Source organism: Lipophrys pholis (assembly GCF_963383615.2).
Source record: "Lipophrys pholis genome assembly, chromosome: 2".
In the NCBI taxonomy this organism is placed as follows: domain Eukaryota; kingdom Metazoa; phylum Chordata; class Actinopteri; order Blenniiformes; family Blenniidae; genus Lipophrys; species Lipophrys pholis.
The window spans coordinates 39,004,965-39,022,487 of NC_137636.1; the positions used below are offsets into that span (position 1 = coordinate 39,004,965).

General features: G+C 44.6%; 2 protein-coding genes across 3 annotated transcripts in view; one reads left to right on the top strand and one right to left on the bottom strand.

The window, feature by feature from the left end:
• Positions 1-10,848, bottom strand: part of LOC308106733 (uncharacterized protein) — a 56,739-nt gene extending 45,891 nt beyond the window's left edge. Inside the window, exons 1-5 of one of the 2 annotated variants that reach the window (XM_080458640.1) lie at positions 10,734-10,848; positions 9,249-9,307; positions 7,472-7,627; positions 4,488-4,625; positions 4,028-4,141 (exon numbers count right to left, since the gene is read on the bottom strand). In XM_080458640.1, coding sequence (XP_080314766.1) covers positions 4,028-4,141; positions 4,488-4,625; positions 7,472-7,627; positions 9,249-9,293 — 453 coding nt within the window. In that variant the 5' untranslated portion in view covers positions 9,294-9,307; positions 10,734-10,848. The remainder of the gene's footprint in view (positions 1-4,027; positions 4,142-4,487; positions 4,626-7,471; positions 7,628-9,248; positions 9,308-10,733) is intronic. The other variant, XM_080458642.1, reaches the window with a different exon arrangement.
• Positions 10,849-10,894: 46 nt separating this feature from the next.
• On the top strand, positions 10,895-15,617 carry LOC308106820 (uncharacterized protein). The gene is made up of 2 exons (XM_080458792.1): positions 10,895-11,043; positions 12,183-15,617. Exons 1-2 carry the CDS (start codon positions 11,022-11,024, stop codon positions 13,832-13,834), a joined length of 1,674 nt encoding a protein of 557 aa, XP_080314918.1. The 5' UTR covers positions 10,895-11,021; the 3' UTR covers positions 13,835-15,617.
• The last annotated feature ends 1,906 nt before the right edge of the window (positions 15,618-17,523 follow it).

Sequence of the window (17,523 nt, forward strand, 5' to 3'; positions counted from 1 at the left end):
CCTTCAGGAAGGTTTTTACGACGAATTACAGACGAACATCAACAACTACAACTGGATCCTAAGTTTCTCAGAGGATTCTGGAAGTGGAAGCGTAATAAAAAAATTGTGTTTTGCAAGTCACATCGTTATATCAAGGTAAAATATTCGTCAGATTTTACAAAACATTTATAGTGTTTGAACTGAAAAATAATAAAATACAACCTTTTCTCAAAGGTAATAATAACTGATCGCAATTAATATTTTGTCACTAAATAACAAAAATAAGTTCCTTGGTAAAGTAAATCTTCCATTATTATTCTGTCTCCCTGTTGGGTCTGTTTTAATAATGACTACAGCCATTACTGTAGCGTGGGTCAGACCGATAAGTAAATGAGTGAACAAATCCAAACCATTGATTAGATCTAGCTGAAGTTACATCATTTATTATAAGGAAGGCACTTTGCAATCTGGATGTAAGCAATTCAATTCAATTCAACTTTATTTATATAGCACCAAATACAACACAGTCATTTCGAGGTGCTTTGAACAGAGAAAAGAGAAAAACCCAACTAATCCTCATGAGCAGCAGATTGATTGTGACTGTGGAAAGAAAAACTCCTCTGACAGGAAGAACCCAGAGTCAGAGGTGGGGGGGGGGGGGGGGTAGAGGAGAGGAAAGGATAGGATAGAGAGAGAGAGATAGAGGAGAGGATAGACAGAGAGATAGATGGGGGACAGAGGAGAGGAAAGGATAGGATAGAGAGAGATAGGAAAGGATAAGATAGACAGAGAGAACGAGGAGAGGATAGGATAGACAGAGATAGAGGAGAGGATAGGATAGACAGAGATAGAGGAGAGGAAAGGATAGGATAGAGAGAGATAGGAAAGGATAAGATAGACAGAGAGATAGAGGAGAGGATAGGATAGACAGAGATAGAGGAGAGGATAGACAGAGAGATAGATGGGGGATAGAGGAGAGGAAAGGATAGGATAGAGAGAGAGATAGAGGAGAGGATAGGATAGACAGAGAGATAAGAGGAGAGGATAGGACAGAGAGAGAGATAGAGGAGAGGATAGGATAGACAGAGAGATAGAGGAGAGGAAAGGATAGAGAGAGAGATAGAGGAGAGGATAGGATAGAGAGAGAGATAGAGGAGAGGATAGGATAGAGAGAGAGATAGAGGAGAGGATAGGATAGACAGAGAGATAGAGGAGAGGATAGGATAGACAGAGAGATAGATGGGGGGATAACTTGAAAGAAACTGATTTATAAACAAATGAAAATGGGAAAGAGCAGCAACAAAAATGCTTGCAGGGAGACATTTTAACATTGCTGTCAGGACCAAGTTGCGTTGCAAAATTCCGTGAATTTTCAAAGTTGGCAACTTTCCATGGGAATTAACGGGAATTTATGGGAATGAAACAGAAGTTTACAAAATTGAACGTTGGCCCTCGACAGGGAACTAAAATATAGTTGGGGGAAATATATTGGAGCATAACCTTGGCTAAAACAACCAGATTTAATGCAAGTACACTCCTCAATCACAAGCACACAGCACTGCTGACTGCAGGGCTATTGTGGCCACGCCCCCTGCAGGGCTATTGTGGCCACGCCCCCTGCAGGGCTATTGAGGCCATGCCCCCTGCATGCACCGTGTACCGTATTTTGCATCTATAAGGCGCACATAAAAGTCTTAGATTTTCTTCAAAATGTGCGGCGCACCCTATGGTGCAGTGCGCCCTATGGTGCAGTGCGCCCTATGGTGCAGTGCGCCCTATGGTGCAGTGCGCCCTATGGTGCAGTGCGCCCTATGGTGCAGTGCGCCCTATGGTGCAGCGCGCCCTATGGTGCAGTGCGCCCTATGGTGTGTGTTGTTGTTGTAAAGCGGACGTAGTAGAGAACACCATGAGAACGTTAAAGGGGGAAGTGTGGGCGTGGATTGTATATAAATGAACGGGTATGTGCGTTATGCAGAACATCGTTGTTTTAACAACCCTGAAAATGGCGAAGAGACACGCTTATGAAGCAGTTTAAACTGAAGGCCATCAGCTACGCGGAGGAACATGGAAATCGAGCAGCCGCGAGAGAATTTAAGATTAATGAATCGATGGTTCGCAAGTGGAGGAAGCTGGAAAACGAGCTCCGACAGGTGAAGAAGACGCAGCTGAGTTTCCGCGGACATAAGGCGAGGTGGCCCGAGTTGGAGGAAAGACTCGAGCAGTGGATCATCGCACAAAGAACGAGTGGGAGAAGCGTTTCCACGGTCACCATTCCACTAAAAGCAGTAACGCTAGCAGAAGAAATGAAAATTGAACATTTCCGCTGGACATCGGTGTGAACCGGCCGTTCAAAGTAAGGCTGCGAGCGGCGTGGGAGCGATGGATGACCGATGGAGACCACAGTTTCATTAAGAGTGGAAGGCAGCGCCGGGCGAGTTACGCCACAATTTGCAAATGGATTGTAGATGCTTGGGCGAGCGTGTCTGCTGGCACTGTTGTTCGAGCTTCATTTCCAAGGAGCCGCACGGCCCAGAAGGTGACTCTGACAGTGGAGAACATGAACCTGGTATGTTTGATGGAGATTTAGCGCAGCTGTTCAATTCAGAAACAGAGGACGAGGAGTTCCATGGGTTTGATTGATGACGATTACAGGTAAAAAAAATGTTAGTACTTTGTAATCAATACTTAAATAAAGCACAACCAAACTCAGTTTTGCTCCCGCTCTATTTTTAAATATGCACACTTGTATGCTTGTGTGTGTGTGTTGTTGTAACGCGGACACCATGAGAACGTTAAAGGGGGAAGTGTGGGCATGGAACCCGCGCCCTATGAGCAGGTGCGCCTTATGTGTGTGTTAAATGCAGTAATGGCACACATAACTGAGACTGCGCCTTTTAGTACGGTGCGCCTTTTGGTCGTGAAAATACGGTACTCCTCCAACACATGCACAGATGGTTGCTTAAAGCCTGGAGGCCCTTTGAGCCCAAAGCAAGACTATTGGAGCCACACAGACTTGAGCCTGCAGGTTATATAAAGTCAAGTAGGTTTTTTATAATATTATGGGGTAAATATATTTGTTCAAAATGGTATTACTGTTTAACTTGCAAAAATGTAGTCAAAATGTATTGATACAGTAGCTAGCTAGCTGGTAAGTTAGGTGCTAAATGTAAGTTATTTTTCATTTCATTGATCATTTAAGAGACCAGCTTATTATAGGGACCTCAAATGTGACGCTGTTTCTTCTCCTTTCATTTAGAACTTTGAATGGGACTTTTTTTGGGGGTGGGGGGGCATTTTACATTTTGATTGGGTGGGGGAGTTCATGTTCATGTTTTTGTTGTTCATTAAAATAATTGTTCATTGTTCAAGAAATAAAACTAAAGTTCTACTCAAATAAATCTGTTGAAATGTCATGTTTTTTAATTGTATTATTTTACACAGATGTTCACTTATGACAAAACATACATATTTACATTTATGTTTGTATATGATACGGTTTGTTTAAATTACCCAAAATTTCCAGTTAATTCCCATAAATTCCCAAACAAAGTTTCCAATTTGAAATATTTCCAAAATTCCCCAACTTAACTTCCCATGGAAATTGTCCGGAAATTGTCCGCCCCTTTGCAACCCTAGGACCAGGTAACAAAGACGCTTTTAACTGGAGGGAATTGGTTCAGGTAATGCTGATTGTAAGGAATATACAGTGAGAAAATATTTTTGTATAATTAATCCATTAAAAACATTCAACAAAAACCCTCAAACAAGATTCATTTTTAATGTTCACATGATCCAAAATAATAAATACTGGTTCCACCAGAGAATTGTTTTCAGGTCTTGCTCAGGTACCCCCAGTGTATGTTTTTTGGGAATGTGGGAGGAAACCGGAGTACCTGGAGGAAACCCAGGCACAAACAGGGAGAACATGCAAACTCCACACAGAAAGGCCCCGGGCACTGTGCCACCGTGCGGTCTAGTGTAATAAATAATAATAAAAAATAAATAAATTGTTAATTTGCTGTAAGTGTTAAATATGAAAATATTGTACCTGGTTTTCCAATTCCTCATCTTTTTGTGCAAGCTGCTGTTCCAGTTCCTCCACCTTCTTCTTCAAAAGGACGATCTTCCCCCGATTGGCGTGGTCTCCCGCCTCTGATGAACCCTGAAAGGAAAACAACACAACAAAAGATCAAGCTCAGAGTCTTAGAAACAGAAGAGTACAACGATCAAATAAGTGAGGAGTGCTTTGTGTCTATTAGATGCAAAAACAGTCACTTCTTAAACCTCCACTAAGTAGTGGAGCAGCAGTACATAAGAGCCACCTGCTGGCAAAAAGGATGCACTACATCTATGTGAAACAAATGTTTTGAATTCATGGTGATTTATTTATTCATGCGTCACCTGGTGTGATCAACCTGTATTCACCTCCTCCTATCTTATCTAAACACCAAAGAACCCAGTAGCGACATGAATCAAGTCTGAGGGTGTGCATGTGAGTGTGTGTGCACCTTCTTGGTGTGTGTTGGCGTGCCGGGACCCCCCTGCTGATTCTTCAGCTCCTCCAGCTGTGACATGAGGGAGGTCACCTTGGCTTTGTTCTGGAGACGCAACTTGGACAGTTTGGCCTCGCACGCCTCCTTCCCCACCTGAGCCACAAGCAACAAGTTCAGGTGTCGTCACCGCGGCGGAGAGCCTCTGACTGGACCAGTTCATGTTGGATTTTCTTCTGCCAAACACTGATTCCAGAGGTTTTATTGTAACCTAACATTCCCATCTTTATTATCAGGAAGCAGACTTTGGCCTGAGGGTTCAACATTTAACGCGATAAGGATTTTTTTTTTTTTCCAACAGGAGGAGAATCCCTTTCAGAGTAGCTCATGTGACTCGCTGTGCTGGACTTAGTCAGACAAGCATGTATGCACTTTTTTTTTTTTTTTTTTTTTTTTTTTTTTTTTTTTTTTTTAAAAAGTCTGCCCTTGTCCTGTTCGGCAGCTTGGGCCAACAATATGATGTGATTGAGAGCCTTCGGAGTCAGAACAGTTTTTGGTCTTGCAACAGGGAGAGACCTGGAGTCTCCTCCTGTTGCCTTCTCCGTCAGAAGCTGGCATGGCTGCCGTACACGACCGGGGGGGAACGCACAAAGAGAGAGAGAAGAGAAGAGAGAGAAGAAAGTCGAGGGGGGAGGGGGGAGGGGGGTGGGGGGAAGGGGATAACATACAATGTCCTTGTTGTGCTACATATATTATTTGCAATAATCACACTCATCCAAATACTTTCCAACTGTTATTAGATTGAACCAGCCTGAGCAGCTCTATCTAGACAGTAAGATGATTTCCTAGATTAACCAGCCTGAGCAGCTCTATCTAGACAGTAACGTGAAGCAGGAACATGAAATAACAAAGAGGCAACAACAAAAGAGGAACATGATTTTTAAAGTTTGAGCAAATGATGACAGACAACAAGCAACTTCAGAAGCACCTTTCGTGAGGAGTGAAAGTGTGTGTGTGTGCGTGTATGTGAGTGTGTGTGGCTTGTCCACTGGGTGTGGCCAGAACTGTTGTGGGGGGACCCGTGGTGACACCCCGGGGTCCGAGGCCACCGCGCCCGGACACCGCCACCCCGGCAGACAGAAGCCCCCCAGGCCCGGGGAGACCCCAGCGAACCACCCCAGAGAGCCCCGCCCCCGCCCAAAAAGCACCCGACGGAGAATGCAGAGAGGAATCCCCCCCAGGCAAGAGGGGCCCACAAGAGAAGGACAAAGGGCACAGGGCCCCAGGCCCCGACCCAAGCCGCCAAGCCGAGAAAAGGCCGGAGCAGGGCCCCCGGGCCGAGCGGGCCGAGAGCCCCCCCAACCCCGGCGGCGAGTCCCACCGCACCCCCGGGAACAGGCCCACCCACCGCCCCCCCCAACCCAGTAAGGCAGAGACGGCCCCAGCCGCCGCGCCCCGGACCAGCCCCGCCCCCAGACCCAGGAAAGCGAAGCCCGGCGCAGGCCCCGGTCGGAGAACAGTCAACTCTACACCCCCAGGAGCCTCATAATCCACCCGCCCCATAACCCCTCCCCCCGGGTCTTGATTGGGAAACCCAACCCATGACCCACCCCGCACACACACACACCCACACACACCCACACACCCACACACACACACACACACACACGGAACGGGGGGGGGAGTGATGACTCTCGCACCCTCAGGCCGCCGGCCGGGCCCCCTCCCGGCCACCGCGGTATCCCAACCTCCACCAATCCAACAGCAAGTGGAGAAGGAGCACCGCACCCCAGCCCCCCCACAAGCGCCGCGCCCGAGGGAGCGCGCCCCCCGCACTCCAGCCGCACTCACCCCGGGCCGGGGCGGGACCCCAGCGGGAGGTGCTGGGGGGAGCCACGTCTCCCGCCCTTCCCCTGCCCTATATGTGTGTTGGATGTATGTAAGGGTGTGTTTTTGTGTTTTGAAAAGGTGGATGCGATGTGTGTGTCTATGGTGCGGTTTAAAATTGGGGGGTAGCGGGGCCCGGGCGTTCTACCGCTGACAAGCGGCAGAACCCCGAAAGCGGCTTACCCCCTCAAGACCCTGCATGACTAAGTGTGGTTAAAATTGTGGGTGGTGCAAAGTCGGGGGAGGACCCAGACCGCAATTAAGTAGCCTGGACCCCCCACCTAGGCACCGCCCCACTCTTCCCTATTGTGGGGTAATATAAGGAGCAAGGAGACAAGCATGTATGCACTTAACATGTGGTTCAAAAATGGAACGTAAAAACCCCCACAGCAGGTCATACCACTTGTAATTAGATTATATGGACGCAGCAGCTGCAGCAAATGGAAGCCTTAACATCGACGTGTGAGCAGCATGTTTTGTTTTTGATCGGCTTGATTTGTTATAATTTACATATGAGAATTAATGTTTTTTATGATAAACAGCTCAAAAAGGAAGGAAATGTAAGTTAAAAAGAATATTTTTGTGACACTAACTCTTCACGATAATTCTTATACTGCTGGGAAGCCTCATCATTTCCTTGTAAAATGTCACATTTGGAAGGAACAAGCATTTGTGGGATGAGCAGCAGAGAGACGTCTGTCAGATTAAGGCTGCTGAAGCTGTAAAAACGTGTTACGGATGTAAAGTCTGTTACAGTCAAGGTCCCAAATCAACATGCACCTTGTAAAATAGTAGTTCACTATTATCATTATCATTTTACTGGACCTCAAACAGTCCATACCAACTTTGGATGAACATCCTCACTCTCATGGAAATACAAAAGCAGGAGGCTTCAAACGACAGCAGCGGCTCTCAGGAAGAAAACATTGAATGATGTTCAATTAAACATGCAGATCTGATTTTGACACATCCAGGCTGGCACCTGGTTAAAAGTGGCACTCGGCTTTAATAACATTTGAAAGAGTAAAAAGACATTTAAAATACAATAATTCTAGGCTGTGGTAACAGACTGTGAACCCCCTCCAGAGAACCCAGGAGCCGGCGGAGGCCTTCACCTTCAGCTGCTCGTCTTTGGAGCGCAGAGCGGCATCCTTTTCCCGGATCATCTCTTTCAGCTGACTGACAAGCTGCTCGGTCTGTGTCAGCCGCTCCGCCATTTCCTCCACGGCAACCTCTCCGCCCTGAGCGGCATGGTGGGGAGAGCCTGGTCCCTGGGGGGGTGGGGGGGGGTGAAGACACTGTGTTATATGTGCTTAAATATTAAATATCCCGTCGGCTGACAGGTAATCGCAGGTTTTTGTTCACAGAGTTTACAGGCTTCCCGGCGACAAACACTGACAAGAAGTAGTGATGGGTATAACACTTACTCCATTACCTTTAGAAGTAACATGCAAGTAATAGATTACAATTATGAAATAAGCAACTCGGTTACAGACACTAAAGGTTTTGAGTTTTCGCCACAACTTCTATTTGTCATAGTTTGACACAGGAAACAGTTGTCTCACTGCATTCACCGTTAACATTAGTTACTATTTCACTAAACTTCCTGGAGGAAGAGGAGCAGCTCTATAATCCTGAACAAACTCCATCCTACAGGCAGTGACAGAAACATGAGCATCAGTCCGTACAGTAGCTGTGATTAGCATTAGCGGATTTAAAGAATCTTTCTGCATGAGCTCAGTTTATCTCCACTATTTTGTTGTTACTTCTTCTTGTGCTCATTGAGGCACAAATATACCTCCTTTAAGAAGTGACATTCAGACTATACACTGTCTTCCTCCAGCTAATCGACGTACATTCAGTTGACCTTCAGGAGCGAATCAGAGATTAAACCAACTAACACCTAATGTGTCACACTGAAGCTACACTGAGAAAACTGTGTGAACAATATGAACAAAGGCCGATCCGAGAGCAACAAAAAGCTACTCCTAATTCCAAATGTTCAGTTAAATATCTGAGCAGAGTTTGAAAAAAAAGAAAAAAAGAAAGGTTACCAAAAAGTAAACTGAACAAAGTGAGCAGAACCTCAAAGCTTGTTATTCTGGTGAGTTCATACGGGGAAAAGAAATGTAAGTATCCAGGGATGAAAGGGGATTTAAGATGGAGCAGGAAGTGACAACAAACTGTGATTGTGTGAGTTAAAGCCCTGCGCTCAGCAGTCCACCTCATTCAACTTTATCTGGACGTGACCAGCTCTGCTGAGCTTCACTTGGTTTCCCCCGACGAGCCCGATGGACCAGAAATATATTAAATAAAACACTTTAAGAGAGATTTTGTCAGTAATGACTGTGGCATTGAAATACTTTGCCTTTTCTATTCTGATAGTGATGATGGACAAAAATACTTTCTTTACGTTAGGATGTGGGCTGTGAGATTTAAGCTGAAATGAGGCTTTAGTGCTGCAGACAAAGTGGCACAACAGCAGTAACTAGAAATAAATGAACGTCTTCAAAGAGTGAACAGTCATTGGAGAATTGATAGACAATATTTGTTCTAATTCACATGATCAATTGACTGCCAAATGCTATCAGCCAAAAAATATTAAAATGTCACAATAATATAAATGACAAATTAAAGTTCTCTGGTTTTTTCTATTGTATGTTCAAAAGTCATTCATATCTGCATTTGCTAATTGACTGTAACAGCAGAGTACACAATGACATTATCAAAACAGCTGGAAAGAATAAAAGATGTCTGCCATTTGAAGTAAAACATACACACACATAGCCAAACAAATGTTGACAAGTAGTCAAAACACTTGGAGAATAACTGGAAAATGCCAAAGCTGTAAATCCGACATTAGAGAATGACTGTATGTAGATTTATACTTACTCCAGAACCGGGCTCTCCCTCTTCACCGGAAAACCATTTCAGCATGGTTTCCTTTCAGCCTGAAGGACAGAAACACAATGTTTTAAAGGTGTTTTATACAATGCACATTATAAAAGTCTGTCGTTCCAGAGGGAAACCCTTGGATGTTGCATGAAAAGCGAGTAGAAGACAATTCAATCAATTGGGGTTTAAAAACACTATTAGGACATAGTTAAAATGTCAATATGTTATGACAAGGTAGAATGGAATAAACCACAAGGAAAATACTACTGAAACTAAAAATCAATAGCGCCACAGAAAAGCCAGACTATAAAAAGCAGGTCAGTGCTTGGGACATTGCAGGAAATATGAGACGAGACAGCCTGCATTGCCTCCTTTAAATATTTACAAGCTTCGCTTGCTCTACAAACATTAGTTATTGCACAAAGGTGCTCAGGGTTTGTAGTGATCTTATCCAGAATCTTAACAGACCAAGCCAGATGGATGTTAAGTCAATGAAGTCTCTGCTGGGACGTGGGCCAAGCAGAGAATTAACAGTAACCACGAAGCTGTTCAGGAAACTGATCCGGAGGATGGCAGCCTGGGTGAAAGCAGGCCTGACAGGTGTTGCTGTTGGCACTTGAAGGGGGGAGAAGCCAAACAAGCGCAGGACTGGTCTGGGTCAGGTCCAGACGGAGGCCTGGTGAAACCTGGAGAGCTCTGGCAGGGAGCATGACAGGCCACATTCATCCAGGCCACATTCATCCAGCCTGCTCAACCGTCCGGCTCACGTGACGCAGGAGGGAAATCAGGTCAAACTGGTTTTCTCAGGCATACCAGAGTGGGCTGCACCACCTGAAGGTTCAGGTTGGATGTCTGGCAGCGCTTCTGGAGTTTTGCTTCAGACTACATACAGATGAGGACATGAATGATGTATTCCTTAGTGGTTGGAAACAACCAGGTGGGCTGTGCTAAGAATAATGTAGACTCATCTCCACACCATTGAAAAACCAGCCCGATGCCAACACTCAGTCTGATTCATGTTAAGAATGGTTGAATTTCCCCAAGGGGGGTTCATATAGTATAATTAAAATAAAATGCAGACTACATGTGGACTGCTGCAACAGGCATGCACAGGCACCTTATTCTGCCGAAGTGTCTCCTTCGAACATTAAAATCACGTAAAGTGAAATTGTTCCCAAATGAGTGAGAAGGTGAAGCAGGAGTTTAGAGAAGGCTTTTAAAAGTTATTAACCCGAAGCCTGAAGAGAACACCAACTGGACACAAAATGTTTGTCTTTACTCGCTGGAGATTACCGAGGAGGAGTCTGGGTGCTTGAATCAGCTGGTTGTTAGAAAGAATGTTCATTCCTGCAGACGCTAATCCAGACAGCTAACTTTGTAAAGCAGCTAAGCTACGCGGCTACATGCTAACTCGGCGAGCATGAGTATAAATTCACTGTCACGCAGTCTGCAGCCACTGAGGTGTGACGGTGGAGAGCTCACCGGCTTCACGCCTGAAACATGTTGACGAAATCCAGTGAAGTTACATTTTAATTCCACAATCCGGGATCGAGATCTGCATCGTTCACGTTTGTCAACACAGACAACTGCAGGGGGGAGTGCGCATGCGCGCGGTCATGTTAATGCACGAACCGGAAACCGGAAGCCGGATTCCCGTTGCCCCGGTGTTGAGAATCCGGTGGAGTGGAGGGATTAAAACCTCGTTTAAGAGGATATCCCGGGGGGTAAACCCGGGGGCAGCGCCCAGCTACCCCGAGTCCAGGTTCCTGCATGGCTGCACGCGGGGTGACATGTTAGTATTGACGTTGCTTTTATATATTGACTTGTTCAATGATCCGTACACACACAGATCCGACACAGTGTAGGGTTAATCTCAATGAACTACAGCGTGATGTTTTATTCATTCTCATGAAAATTGACTGAATTGCAACGTTGAGGCGAACCGAGATGTTATAATTCGAATATTCCAAAGAAGTGATGCCATTATGAGCGCAGATTCAAGTTATCCAAGGTCCATTTTAGGATTAAGATGCACTACAGCTGTAGTTTTGGGATATTATGAAGCAAATGCTCCTCAAATATGTATCTGCCTTTTCCCCCCCAAGGAACTGGAAAGTTACTTTTTACTTTTGAATATTTACTGTGCCTTGTTGGTTTAAAAGCCATGATGAAGATTTGTTCATGTGGGTTCAAATATGTGGAGTTTGCATGTTCTTCCTGTGTGCCACTTTGTCTGTCTCTGCATTTCCCTGTGATAGATTGGAGAACTGTCCAGGCTGTACTCTTCCTTTGGCTGCAGCGCTTTGCAACCCTGCATAGACTTGAAGAGAAGTTTATTTCTATAGTACCTTTCACCGACATGAGTCTCAAGGTGCTTTACGACTGGATAAAGCAGTGCAGAAGATTCATGGACTTCTTTAGATGATCGAGTCAAAAAGTGATGTCCTTCTGAATGCTTTTGTCATCTTAAGCTGTGAATTTGTGCTGCTGCGCTTGCATTGTTGCACTGACTGTCACTATGAGCTGTAGCTGCTGCTGTATGATGTGCAGTACTATAGCTATCTACCTATCTACCGATCCATCCATATCATATGACAATTAAAGCAGTCTGAGTTAAGTAATACCTAATTTTTCTAAAGAGGTGATTCATATTTCTCATTTCTTACATGGGGATTGCACTGCTTTAGTAACACTAGCGAACATAACTGAGACTCAAGTCAAGGAATCAGGGGCACTTCAATAATAGCGAGCAACCTTTATTGCCAGTGAGGTAGCTGCAACATCACGTTTATTCTGTGAAGGAGAGTTTTTGAAAACGCCTTCACTCCACTGGTCTGCAGTACTGCAGAACATTTCTTTGCTCTATGTGTTCTTTGGAATAAAGCCAATGATATCATAAAGTTTTACTTTAAACCTTTTCATGTGTTCCAGTGTTGCCCGGACCTGTCCAGCATCTGGTGGCGATGAAAGAAGAGCTGGAGCAGTCAGACCCAGAGCTCACCCTCATGAAGGAGGAGGAAGAAGAGGAGGAGGAAGAGGAGGGTGTCACTGCATTGTCCACTGTGTGTGTAAAATGTGAAGATGAAGAGGAGCCTCAGTCAGTACAGCTTCACCAGTCAGCTGCAGGCATCCAGAGGCTGGTGGTGGTTAAAGAAGAAGATCTCCAGGACTGGAGCTCCACTCTGGACCAGCAGGACTCAAAGCTGCTGCACATGAAGGAGGAACTGAAGGAGCAAAATGAAAGTCAGCGCGCAGAGCAGCTCAGCGACTCAGAGGAGGATGCTACCTGGTTTTCAATTGTTACTGTGAAAAGTGAAGATGAGGAGGAAGAGCTTCATTGCATCCAAACTGAAACCGTGAAGGAGGAAGAGCCCTCCAGCAGCAGTTCATTCACGCAGGTTAAATCAGAAAGTGATGGAGAACCTTGCGGAGGACCAGATTTTGTCAGCGGTCATTTTCAACCAAACACTGATGAGGAGGATTCAGACTTCTCTGAGACTGACGTCAGTGAGGAGGATGAAGATGAAGAAGATTCCAATGGTGATGATGATGGGCATGATTTATCACACTCTGAGGAAGGCTGTTCTCTGTGTGTCAAGCACTACATGTCCAAGCAGCCTGCTCACAAGCAAGAAAAGCCATTTGTGTGTGGAGATTGTGGGAAAACATTCCGGCAGAGCTCACAACTGAAGGTGCACATGAGAATCCACACGGGAGAGAAACCTTTCAGCTGCAGCTTCTGTGGTCGAGGCTTCACGGACAGTTCCAACCTCAGCACGCACATGAGGGTCCACACAGGTGAGAAGCCTTTCAGCTGTGGTGTGTGCGGGAAGAAATTTAAACTGAAGTCACATGTGAAAGCACACATGAGCGTCCACACGGGAGAGAAACCCTTCAGTTGCAGCTTTTGCGGACGAGGATTTTCAGTTAAAACAAACCTTGCCTTGCACATGAGAAACCACACGGGAGAAAGGCCATTCGACTGTGACACGTGTGGGAAAAAATTTAAACAGCACTCGCACATGAAGGCACACATGAGACTCCACACCGGAGAGAAGCCGTTCGACTGTGCTGTTTGTGGGAAGAAATTCATGCAGAAGTCGTACCTGAAGTCACACATGAGAGTCCACACCAAAGTGACGCCCTTCAGTTGTGATGATTGTGGCAAGACATTTAAGTTTGAGTCGTATTTGAAATCACACATGAGGGTCCACACGGGAGAAAAACCTTTCGACTGTGATGTTTGCCATAAAAAATTCACTCTCAAAAAAAACCTACAGAAACACATGAGCGTCCACACGGGAGAGAAGCCCTTCAGCTGCAGCAGCTGTGGCAAAGGCTTCTCAGTAAAAACTAACCTGGACCAGCACATGAGGGTCCACACAGGAGAGAAGCCCTTCCAATGTGACACCTGTGGGAAAAAATTCAAACAGAAGTCACAAATGAAAGTGCACATGAGTGTCCACACTGAAGAAAAGCCGTTTGGCTGCGACGATTGTGGGAAAAGGTTTGCAAGAAACTTACTTTTGAAAAGACACATGAAAATCCACACTGCAAATAAAGCAGCCGGTGGTGAGATTTAACTTGAACTCATCCGAGGTTTGACGTGAGAAAAACAAAAGATGTGCGGGGAAAGTGAGAAACTCTTGTTGCAGTAGCTTGTGGGAACGTTTGAAGAAGAGGAAACATGTCGGCGTAACACAGAAACTGCACAGTGACCACTTCTCATGTAGAATTTGTGGAAAATGTAAGATTACACTGGTCAGCAGCCAAAAACTTGTCTGGGTTTTTTCAACTGATTTAGAGTAATTCTGATGTGCTGAATCCAAAAATAACATTAGTTTTGCTCAATCAGGTCAACTTTTTTAACTAAGCCAGTTACATGTTTTTTGACGTTTGTGTTTGCATCTTCAACTATTTTTGCTTTTTCTGATACAAAAATGTTTCTTATTTCTTGAAATAAGGGAACTCTGAAGAGTTTGGATGCACCAATTGATAACTAAGTGGTATTTTTCATGTTACAGGTGAATAGAATGGCTTCGACTAGAAGATCTTGCAAAAACAAACCCGACATTTTCTGCAACATCCGCGGTGAATCCACTGTTGTTCCTAACAGAAATCCAGTCACAAGTTTCATAAAACATGCTTACCATGCTTATTTTGGTATGCATGGCGGGATAGCTTGGTTGGTCTCCCAATCGGAAGGTTGCAGACTCAATTCCCATCTCTGCGTGCCTCCATGCGGAAGTGTCCTTGAGCAAGATACTGAATGCGAAACTTCCTCCATTGGAGTGACAGCACCTTGCATGGTGTGTGAATGTATGGGTGAATGTGATGAACCATGTAAAGCACGGTGGAGTCAGCGAAAAGGCGCTATATAAGTGAGTCCATTTACCATTTGGTATTAAGCTTGGTGATCAAGACCAAGCTTGGGCGTCACACATGGTATGCAAGGCCTGCACCGAGTGTCTGCGCCAAGACAAGAAGAGGGACAAATCATGTCACTGCTACTTCTGCACTATTGATGTGACTGGGATCAACAGAGAGAATCGGCGGAGCCTCAAGTATCCTGATCTTGAATCAGCACATCGTCCTGTGGCTCACTGTGATAAAATTCCAGTTCCTGTCTTTGGGGAACTTCCTGACATTAGTAAGGAAGATTCCTCCAGTGAACAAGTAATTGAGGAAGAAGAAGTGATTCTCAGCGATGACGCTCCTCATCCTTTCTCCCAAAAAGAGCTAAATGATCCAGCTTTATCAACGGCTATTACTCAATTTACAGAAATCGAAGTTTAGAAAACAATTTTTTTCTCAAAAACCTATTTGTGGTGAGAAATATTTAGAAAAATCAACGGATAATGACGTACATATCGATGCAATCAGAAGATCGGACTTTCTTCAAAACAACTTTGCGTAAAAACCTGACCTGATCGAGAGAAACGGACATCATTTTTGGATTCAGCGGCGCTAAATTGTCCTAAATCAGTTGAAAAAACAAACAATTTACAAAAACATTCTTTTTGTTAGCCAGTGTTCTATAAGAACCACAGTGATTTCTCTGTCTTGTTTTATTAGTCTGGTGTTCCAGGTCCCGTCCACGCCTTAATGGAGTTTTATTTTATTGGTTTGTTTATGTAATTGTATCCTAATAAAGAACGCACTAAATTTATATGATGTTACTTTTAACAAATGTGCATTTTTATCAAAACCCCTCCACACCCTTTTTTTTTTTGTTTTATATATAAAGGTATTTCAATAGTATTTCCTTATCACTGAAAGGTTGACATTTCTGTGATTATTCTATGCGAGATAAGTTGGCATGTTTTAAGTTCACTTGAATATGATAATAAACGAGCTGCTCAATGCAACACGTTTTTGGTTCAGTCATTTAAGTTCCTCCTGACTTTGACAATGGCTGCTAGACGATGGACATCTGAGCCTTATCAGCACTAAATGAGGTGGTTTTCCAGAGATTACCAGAGATTTGGTCATAAGGCGGCTTCCTGCAGAGAGAACAGGTGGTGTGCAAAGTGTGGAGGAGATCATGATGTGGTGAAATGTGAAGAACTGATTTCTGAGTGTTGTAACTGTGGAGGGAGTCACATGGCTTCATTTAAGAAGTGTGGACATGTTCTGAAAGCAAACGGGTTCAGGAGGTGAGAGACCAGCAGAGACTATCTTCTGCAGAAGCTTTACAGAAAGTGGAAAGGCCTGGAGCCTCAGGTCCTGCAGGGAGAACGCCGGTGGTGCCTGGGCAGCAACATCCTCATGTTCTCTCTCGGCAGGAAGCGGTGCTCGACATGGAGGCCCTCCTTGTTTTCATGGTTGATGTTATCTATGGTGCTCGGGAAAAGAAATCAAGGTCAGATGTAATTCAGTTTGCGGCTGAAGCAGCAGGAAGAGTTCTAGGAGTAAAGAATGACCCCCACACAGACACTTCATGCTGATATGAAGGGGAGTCAGGGTGTCAGTCCACAAGTCCAGCAGCCGGTCTGACAGAGGACGAGGAAGGCAAAGACATGGATGATGCTGACTTCATTGATGAAATTGAGGACGTTTAAATTTTTCATAATGGTCTGCATCCTCCAGTGGAACACAAGAAGTCTAATAGCTAACGGACAGGAACTTAAGAAACAAGTCAGAGATTTTGATGATAAAGCAGATTTTTTATGTGTACAGGAGACTTGGTTAAAACCACATCCGGATTTTGTAATTCCAGGGAACATCTGCCTGCAGAAAGACAGGGCTGACCATTCGGGGGGGAACTTTTGTTAAGACAGGCCTCCAATAGAAAGTCTGTGAGTATGAATTGCCATTTGAGTGTCTAGTTGTTGATGTGTGGACTCAGCAAGGAAAATGAAGTTTGATCAACTTTTACAACCCCTGCAAACCTTTATTATTGTCTGAACTTGAAGAGCGACTGAAAAAGATGACTTCCCCTGTGATGTGGGGGGGAAACTTTAACACTCCCAGTCCCCTGTGGGGATGTCAGTCAAGGGACGGGAGTGGTGCTGTAATTGAAGAGATGTTAGATAATTGTTGACTAATAGTTATGAATGATTGCAGATCTACTAGATTTGATATTACTTCAATTAAAAGGTCCTGCCTTGATTTAACCCTTGCCCCTCCAGACCTGGCCAGTGTGGGTGGATGGGATGTCCTGGGGAACATTCAATGGGAAGTGACCACTTTCCTGTTTCAAGCCAGTTTGAAGATCCTTCGTAGTGCTTCAGGGGGACTTGGTAAAAGGTTTGACTTTTCAAGAGCAGAATTTGGTAAGTTTGGAGAAGAAATTGGAAATGGGTTAGGAGATATTAACAGTGATGAATAGGTTCTGTTGATGAGTTTAATGGTTCCTTGACTAAAGTCATTCTTGATGTGGCTTTAAGGACAATCCCATGTAAAGGAGTCCCAAAGGATGGAGTAATGGTTCCGTGGTGGACTAGAGACTGTGACAAGGCAGTGAAAGAAGAAGAAAAAAAAGCTCTTAAGATTTAGTGCAGGCGTCCTGCTCGGGAAAACAGTATTCATTTTAAATTCTGTAGGGCGAGGACCAGGAAGACTATAAAAGACATGAAGAGGAAGTGTTGGAGGTCTTTCTGTAGAACCTTGGAGCCGGATCCTCCAGTTAGGTAGGTCTGGACGATAATACATCACATGTCTGGGAAAATGGTGAGGTCCTTAAAAATAGCTTGTAACAACAAAAAATGAAGTAATGGCTCACCGTACCCTAGCAATATTATAATAGTTATGGACTTTTCAGTGCAATAAA